Here is a 9519-nt window from a genome sequence, read left to right on the forward strand (position 1 = left end):
GGCATGCCGACTCGGGAAAGCACTTGACAATCTATATCAATTACAATATTCAATGCCCCTTGGCGAACTAATACAAACTGTCCAGAATTATAGAAAATGTCATCAGCTACAAATTGATTGTGGTCGAAGTACTGATTTTGGTAAACAACAATGGCCACCTATCAGTGATCTTGATGTTGAACGGGGCTGGTTTTCAGCTGCACATGTAGCGTCTTACAGAAGATACATTACATATGAAAAAATCGAAAACCAGAAAATTCATCAAAAATTCCCAAAATAACTGGATTCCGTCTCCAAATGAACGTAGGGACCAACAAAAAATGAACGCGATAGCTTGGCTGCTTAAATACTGACATAGAGAAATTCGAAAGCAGTTCCGCTTCATAACATAAAAAACTTACTTCTTGATATGCAAAATATATTGCCAGTATGATAAATGTACATCGTCCATCAATGCACACAATTGTCTTTTAAACAAAGCAGTATTAATCATTATTAAAGCTAATCTAATAAAGTAAAGCAGAGACACCTCCTCCATTGACATATATACATATATATATATATATATATATATATATATATATATATATATATATATATATATATATATATATATATATATATATATATATATATATATATATATATATATAGCGGTATCCTATCCCTTTATGCATGTGCGTAATTCCTTAAGTCACATTAGGAAAATCTTCCTAACATCTCGTTCAGTTGTCTGATGACCAGTTGTTTGTTCATTTCATGGGATGGTGAATTCGAAACACCGGTATGCGAGTTCACTGTACCACTGTTTTTCGGAACCGTCATCCTCCTGTGTTGCTAGGATGTGTCGCATTATCAGGGAGAAATTCACCCACCCTGACTATAACATATGTGTCGTTCTCTTTAAATGTATGTATGCAGTTCAATTTAGGAAGTTGCAGTCTACGAAAAAGAGAGGAAAAGAAAAATGATGCATGGAAATTAGCAAAATTAGGAGAGGGACAGTAGCTGATTAATTCTTTTTTAACTATCCACATACGGCTTTTTAAGAACCATCCTTCCATCAGCCGTGCATAAGATATTCAGTTTTTTAGAATTGCAAGACTTTGAAACTAGGGGTCCAGGGACACCATGCCCACTTGGGAAGTGGTTTCAAATGCTCAACAATCTAACAATTTCAATATTCAACGCCCCCTGGTGACCATTTACAAAAACCAACGACCTTGAAACTCACCAAAATCATAGAACATGTCAGCAGCTACGATTTTGTAGATTGTGATAACAAAATATGCCTCGTTACCAATTTAATATGGAAATACTAAGTCATTCTACTATTCAACGCCCCCTGGTGACCATATTCAAAACCCAATGACCTCGAAACTCACCACAATCATAGAACATTTCATGAACTTCAACTTTGCAATTGATCATGGTAACAAAATATGCCTAGGTACCAATATAATAAGGAAATACTAAGTTATTCTACTATTCAACGCCCCCTGGTGACCATATAGAAAAACTAATGTCCTTAAAACTCGCAACAATCATAGATGATGTCATGAGCTACAACTTTCCAATTGATTGTGGTTACAAAATATGCATAGGTACGAATATAATAAAGAAATGCGAAGATATTGTATTATTCAACGCCCCCTGGTGGCCATATACGAAATCCAATTACCTTGAAACTCACCACAATCATAGAACACGTTATGAGCTACAACTTTCTAATTGATTGTGGTAGCAAAATACGGTTAGGTGTCAATATAATGTGGAAAAACTTTTTCCCACTTATGAATGAGTACTGGTGACACAAAGATGGCCGCCAATTGCGTCATAATTGGCTGATGAAATACCTGTCTCAGGTATAAAACATCCCTTTCCAAAGAATACCCATCACAAATTGCAATGAGAAAGGGCAAACCAGTAGGAAGCTACAGGACTCAGAATTCGGGCCAAAATTTACATTTTTGGGCACTAAAAAGGTCATAAGACGGCCATCTTGAGTCCGACCGACCCAATTTTTGTTATGTTGATGGGCCCTGGGGGATTCACATATATCCGAAAGATCAAGGTAATTGATCAAAGCGTCTTCAAAATTTCCCTTAAAAAGTTCAAAAATGTGTAAAAAGTGCTGATTTTGGCAACAACAATGGCTGCTAGTCGGCCATCTTGATTCTGACAGGGCCAGTTTTTGGGCTGAAGATGTGTCTAGGGTAGATACATGTGTAACCCAAATATCAAGACGTTACCTTGAAGCGTCTTCAAAACTTCCCAAAATAACTGGATTCCGTCTACGGACGGACGGACGGACGACAGACGAAAAGTGAATGCAATAGCCCGCTGGGACTAAAGTCCCAAGTGGGCTAAAAATTGAGAAAACATAAGGAACTCTACATTCATTGAAACATGGACTAGAGTCAATGATTGAAATTTCTATTCCAGCTTCGGTTTTCATTGCCATTAATACCTCCATCGAGTGCACAATGCTAGTGAAATATGCGATTATACACTGTGAATTAACTGTACATTCGCTATATTGAACGATGAAAAGGCTTTCAGTGTATATTTGTTTTTTTGAAGGAGAACCCCTCCATCATTTAACAAGAGTGTGCGATTGAATATAAACGATTCTCAGGCCAGCAACCACACCACTCACTATTTATCGAGCTTAAGTCAAGAGATCTGCCGACACATCGCTGTCAAATAGCTACGCACGCGCACGACGCCACTTTCGCGACTGGCAGAGTTGATTCGACGTTTCGGCGAATAAAGCTTTTCAGTATTGAGCGAGTGAATACAAAAATCTGCAATGCATGTATGTTTGTGTGCATGCATGTATCAAATAGACTTAGTACCCATCGACAGCACGTAGCCATGGGAACTTTACACGGCATGCATGCCAGTTTTTAATTTCCATACAACTCAATAATATGATAATGACAACTGTTTTATTAGTCTTTTATTGTAAGGCGTTAATACAGTGCAATCCGCACACATTAACAATTGTAATATCAATCCGGCTGACGATTAATTATATTAATTGCATAGTCGACGTTCGACGACAGCACTTCGTAATAATGAAAGTGTTCACAATCTGAACACAGCGTCAATCAAAAACGAATTGTTTATTCCTACGTTTTTTCTTTTTACTTTTCAAACCTATATTACGGTTCAACTGGCTTAATCTGAATAACGAGTTTTAATCCAGAGTAAATTGAATCTGCATTTCTAACAAAACAAACTTCATTGGTCCCGAATGACCTGCATTAAATGCGATCTTACTCTACTTTGTAAATTGAATGAACAGCGCAACGGAATTAATTATATCAGGGCAAGGACGAATAATTTTTCGATGTCAACAACAATAAGGACAATAAGACACCGAGCACACAGCTGGTTCGCGAATAGGCTAAATTTATCAACACAAATTTCAATAAAGAAAAAAACTACAAGCGATCTATTTTTGTGCGCTAGGCTAAAAAGATTCAATGCCTTGTTACCCATTACTGCAGAGCTTAAAAGTTAACCTGGCCGGCCGCCTATCTACCCTGTACATTACTTTTCTTTTTTAAATCATGACAAGCTAACCACAACAGACCCGCCAGCTATCGAAATGAACTGATTTGGGATTTACAAAATAAGCCGGCCAGACCGATCAGGAGAAAGATGGTATCATTTTCCTAGCATTAATATCAGTGAATATTTCTTTGTACCAGTATATACATGTAAGCATGGCTAACCAGCCATTTACTTCACGATAGGTGGAGGCTTATTGTTGGCGCTTTCATTTTAAATAAAATTCTAGATTACTAGAGGGCAGCACAGTGCTGCTACAAACCTCAGACTCACCAAGGATGTCACTGGGTGAATATTATGCTGCTACTTATCGTCGAAGATGTGATTTTTTAAGAATTTCATCATACCGAATGTTCGTAATCGCTTGCGACCTGAAACCACATTCGCGAAAATCAGAATGATGCAGATACTAGAGTTGAATCTACTTTCCCTAAAATATATGCCGTTACTAATGAATTCAAGATTTATACCCCCCACTAAAGGCATCGATCCAATTATTTTTCAATTACCTTATTTGTGTACAACAATCTGATTAAAGGATTCTTAATGAAGATAACCAATTGAAAAGTTGGAACTTGCTGCTAAAACGATTGACCTCTTACCGAATATTTTATGAAGCTGATCATCACATATCATAAACTGTCCATTTTTAGGATCCTACAAAAGAGATGAAGATCAGAATGAAACGTACACCGTAATCGGACTGAGTTAATCCTTACCGAGACAAATGACCCGATCGAGGCTAAAAATGTATTTACCTTCAGATTTCGTTCCTTTACTAGATTCCACATGAATTTGACAACATCACTTCTGGGCATCTGAAATATATTTGTGGAGTTTTATGCAGACTAGTGCCAAATTATTAACATCAACCAGTGTATAGAATGATGAATTTCTAGAAAGAAGTCTGCGTACCGAATTTGCACCGACAACTTCACTTAAAGCTGGTGATAATCTACATGGTTTGGAATATGTGGAAGTACCTGTAAAATTAAATGTCAAAGCTCTCTTAATTACTGGTAAATTCTATTATCTTTTAAACCACATCGGTATACCGCAGTGGGTTCTAAAAGGGCTAATGAACAGTCTTCTATTCACCTTTTCGTTCTTTCTTTTCTTTTTTTCCAGTCACCTGAAGATTTAGATAAACATAGGAAATATTAAGAGCGATTAAGGGAGCTGTGGTCACAGGGACTAAACAAGTTGCTCTATCAGACACCTGCCATCAATCAACACCACAGTTAGAAGGATTCCAGGGACACTGTGTGTACGTGGTGAAATGTTTATCAAACGCTGCGATCACACAAGCATTTTTGACCCGAGCCTAATTATTTTAGTATCAAGTCAGTAGTTTAAGTAATCTACTGCACCCTGTAGAATGGGAACAAATTTTCGAAATACTTCTTTAACTGGCTGGAACCTGTTCATATTTTCCCCAAAAGAACTTTGTGTGCATCTATCAACAAACATCTATCTAAGATGGCCTCTGATTGCGTAACAATAACTAGATTCTGTCTTAAGACAAGTGAGCGCAATATGCCCTAAGTGGGTGAAAAATCAGAAAATGAAGCGGAAGCAATTTACAGAGCATTGCGCTGTACGAGGGATAATCTGTTCCTTATCATTTTCGAATATTTCTTACCTTTTTGGCTTTAGGTTGAGGTTTCCCTTTTCTGGTTCGTCTACCACCATTTTGTTCTTCCTCCTGAAGTCGTTTGGCCAATGCTTCGTCCCCATCCTAGAGGGTGATAAAATAACAGCTAAATGAACAAGAGGGCATCAAAAACCGAGGACTCATCTTTCAGCGAAAGCGAACATATCAGTTTGCATGAATAGCATTAACTGAAAAATCTAAGGTTTTCCAAGTTCTATAAAATCTGTGATCATTCAATCTCTTGATAAATAAATGTTCTTAACGAGTGGGCTTTTTGCACTACAGAGACAAAAATAATCAAGAAATCTAAGGAGTTTATGGTGGCCCTTCATATGATCATTGCACATGATACTCTTTGATTTCACAAAAGCGCATAAACAAGTCATCTGATGGCGACATACGAGAGAACTAAAAACAACCTGACATATCATATCACTAAAAACAAAAATTCATAAATTTTTGCTATAATGAATTAAATCAAAAAAAAACTTTGAGTTTCCGTTATTTCCATTAAATTTGCCTTAATTATTTTGCTTACACTTACTTCGCTTTCAGCCCCAGAATCAATGACTTCTTGAGACTTGGCTTTTTTACTTTTGCCGGGTGAGGGTCGATTGGAAGATTTACTATTTTTGGCGGCCTAAAAACATAAAGTTGTTTAACTGAAGATAATCGTGCTCACAGATCATTTGCGAAGACAAAATGTCGAGAAATCCTGCGCGCATATAAAAATATTTGATGTGAAACCTTAGTTTTCGGTGCAGATTTTGCCTTTTTCGGAGCTGGTTCATCTGCATCTTCATCTTCACTCTATGATTAAAAAAACAAAACAATCATAGGCCTAATTGAAAATCAAACAGTACATTCAATTTTTGACCAACACAAACTGGAGTGTAACAGAGAATAAAAATAAACTGACACACCTGCTCCTTCAGTATAAACTTATTTTAGCATTACTGTTTGTATAGGATTTTAACCCTTTCACTAGCAGAGTCCAAATATATTACATCCAATGTTCAAAGAACTATACCTCTTCATCTGAAGTGGCTTCATCAGACGTCTGGCTTCCGTTTTGTGTTTTTTCATCGATCATATCCATAAGGCACTTATCAATTTCCTTTTTCCTACAAAATGCATAAAACGTGAGAATACCGGGTAATATCATAACGAGAAAAATATTACTTGAAAATGGACTCGATTTCGGTGCGACGATGTAAACTTTGAAATGAAACTGTCATTTATCGGAATGACAGTTCTTGAAAGACATCTCGGAAAGATTGATGAGCGTGCACATTCGCCCAGAATATGGGTACATCCGAAAACTACATGTTTCAAAATTCACAAGCTAGTAAGGCCATCTGACGTACTCTCAGATAGACATTAAAATTGAAATAGACATAAGACAAGAGTTATTGAAATAGATTGATCCATGATGCCACCATGTGGGATAGGTAGCTGAGGGGGCTTGTATTTAGTAGGCCTACTGCGACACCTAAACTGAAAATAATGAAATACCGTAGTCATGAAATGAAACATGTACCTGTCTGATAAATCAGCATTAAATCTCTCTTCTAACTGCTTTCTGACGGTTTTTGATGACAGCTCATTTAGATCAGCTCCTTGTAAGATGTCTGAAATTGATTGCAATAAGGTCAATACAGCCATTCCACTAAGTTTTGATTCGAGGGTTAAAATATTGAAAATCGAACTGATTTCAACTGTTGATTAGTTTCAAACTATTAAACAAGAGAACTATAAAACTTCTTCCTTATATGGACGTCAAATAGTTATTTCGTCTTAGTTGATTATTTCATTCTAGTTAAGTTTGGAGAGTGAAAGACATGTTTGTATGCATCACAGGGGCCTTGCTCAACATGCCCGTATGGAAACAACATTGTCGTTTCAAATGAAAACAGAAACAGAAGATTAATATTTTTTCTCTATTTACCCGCTATGTGCAAGGATACTGGTGCACAGTAGTCTAGTACCTACTAGTCTACTGTATACTATAAAATATACTAACAAGAAAACTGAATATGTGAGGTTTGTAATGAGAGTTAATTTTTCACAATCGGATTAGTGGAACTGGATTTCTAGTGGTTTTAAGTCACAGTGAGTGATTGAAAAGTATTGAGAAAATGTTGTTCGTGTCTGTGGTACATCAGACACTAAAAGGTACTTGGTGAAGTTGAAATAGACATCAGTGTTACATACAAGGGAAGGAGTTAGTCTGAATACCAGTCGTTGTTACCGGTTCCCTACAACGTCTGACGCGAAAGTATCATATAGAGGTTAACTCCTGTTAATAGCAATGCAACAACTGATTTTAGTGTCAAATCAAACCTTTGTACTAAAATAAATAAATTAGTTACCTTGTTGACTTAGAAAATGTGTTTTATAATAATATTTTTGATGATTTAAATCGCGAACCGGAGAATTTATTGATTTGATTTGAAATGAATTGATTGCCACAATCGGGATTTCGAATACGGACTAAATTAATAAAATGTGAAAATTCAATATGTCTCTCTAAAATTACTCTAAATGTAATTTCTTGTTCATAAAACGCATTAATTTAGGTCAATTTTAACCTTAAGAATTTGAAACAAGAATAATATCTGCATTGGCATCAATGTCAGTCCAAGTTCAAGTCCGAATCCGTAATTTACACTCCCATCATGCACCCACGAAAAGCCGCCCTATTTGCTATGTTGCTTCACTTCAACTATTTTTTGAGGCGACTAGTCAAAAGTTTTGAGCTACTACGATCGTCAAAAGCTACTTAGGATTACAAATATATGCACAAGCAATAGTTAACTTCCATCTGATTACAGAACAGTCAGTTTGAGGTAATTGATGGTGTTTTGAGTGGTGAAATAGACGCTCAAAGCCTCGGACGAAAATTAACCTTATATGAGCACTTTCGTTTGGGGAACAACGGTTAGGTACTAGACTAGGGAAGGAATGTGTTTGCCTTTGGATCATGCCCGGTTAAATTACCTTTTTTTATTAGCAGTAGTCGGACCGCATATATAAGTAAGGCAGTGGATATATTACCGTATCCAGCCGAGTATTTTTTTCCGCTATTTTACCGTTCATCGTCGCTGATTGGCTGATTTACGCCGCGCATGCGCACAGAGGTGCGCGACTTAGAAAATTCAAGGAAAGTGTGGAGAACAGAGTTATAGAGAAAATAGAGCGGATTGAGCGAGACTCCAACCCGGGCCAGTAAATAACTAGTGCAGCGTCATACCACACCGAGCTCGCTGAAAACCACCCGAATGCTTTAACTATCTATAGTACCCCACCTTACCCTAATCCTATCCCTAGGGGTAAAAAGGAACCCTCTGGACCCTCTCGACACTAACCCTATCGAAACCCGAACCCTAAACCCAATATACTGATTTTATTGTTACTTATATTAGTTAATACTATATATATATATATATATAGTAATAATGTACGGTAAAATAGCAGAAGTAAATACTTTGCCGTATACCAAGTATACGGTTAGTTAAATATCCACTCCGTTTAAGTAATCTAAATCTTTGTTGGGAAATGAATGAAACAAGTCACCTGACAAGAATGAAAAATTTTTTGAAATCAAAAACAAGACTAAGTAAAAGGGAGGCCCAAGGCAGCGCACCATCAGAAAAAGAAGGGCCCGGCTCTGGGTAGGGAGCAACATAATAGTTGAGGTGAGTATTTGAACCCGAGTATTTAATTAAAAGGGCACTTGGCGCAGTGCCATCCATCATTAATTACAAAGCTACCGATTATCATGGCTTCGATATAGTTTTACGCAAATATAAACAAGTATTCAAAACACAGTTGAATATGGTAGAATACTAATATTTATACCTGCTATGGCCATTTTTATGTCTCCCATCGAGACACTGTGTTCGGAGTGGTCTTCCGCCATTTCGATTATGATGTAATCACGGGGTTCGAATCCCACAAATAATAAATGTCACACGTTATTGGACCGACTTTTTCCGCCGAACAGAAGCGCTAATAATAGCTATTTTCGCCACTTTATCCGAAAAGATGTTATTTTTCTCTAATCATTCTTTAATCGTCAGGAAAATTCGCTATTTTTTATTATATTGTTATATTATTATTTGATAGAATAGTTTTCAAATGTTCGCGCCAACCTTATTAAATTAGGCCGAAAGATCAACGTCTAAATTCGTACGGTATCTTGATACAATATTTTAGACGTTGATCTTTCGGCCTAATTTAATAAGGTTGGCGCGAACATTTGAAAACTATTCTATCAAATAAAC

General features: G+C 36.8%; 1 protein-coding gene across 2 annotated transcripts; it reads right to left on the reverse strand.

Moving 5' to 3' along the window:
- Positions 1-642: 642 nt before the first annotated feature.
- LOC141900005 (uncharacterized) lies at positions 643-9149 on the reverse strand. Of its 2 annotated transcripts, none has more exons than XM_074786693.1 (12): positions 9095-9149; positions 6774-6864; positions 6264-6357; positions 5981-6043; positions 5778-5873; positions 5222-5317; positions 4678-4711; positions 4495-4562; positions 4338-4397; positions 4182-4236; positions 3853-3950; positions 643-942 (listed from the first exon to the last, which is right to left on the reverse strand). In XM_074786693.1, the coding sequence occupies exons 1-11, from the start codon at positions 9120-9122 to the stop codon at positions 3883-3885; spliced, it is 753 nt and encodes a 250-aa protein (XP_074642794.1). In that variant the 5' UTR covers positions 9123-9149; the 3' UTR covers positions 643-942; positions 3853-3882. The 2 variants fall into 2 exon arrangements, with proteins under 2 accessions (XP_074642794.1, XP_074642795.1); XM_074786694.1 differs by lacking the exon at positions 9095-9149 and adding an exon at positions 8234-8423.
- Between the last annotated feature and the right edge of the window lie 370 nt (positions 9150-9519).

Source organism: Tubulanus polymorphus, chromosome 2 (assembly GCF_964204645.1).
Source record: "Tubulanus polymorphus chromosome 2, tnTubPoly1.2, whole genome shotgun sequence".
In the NCBI taxonomy this organism is placed as follows: domain Eukaryota; kingdom Metazoa; phylum Nemertea; class Palaeonemertea; order Tubulaniformes; family Tubulanidae; genus Tubulanus; species Tubulanus polymorphus.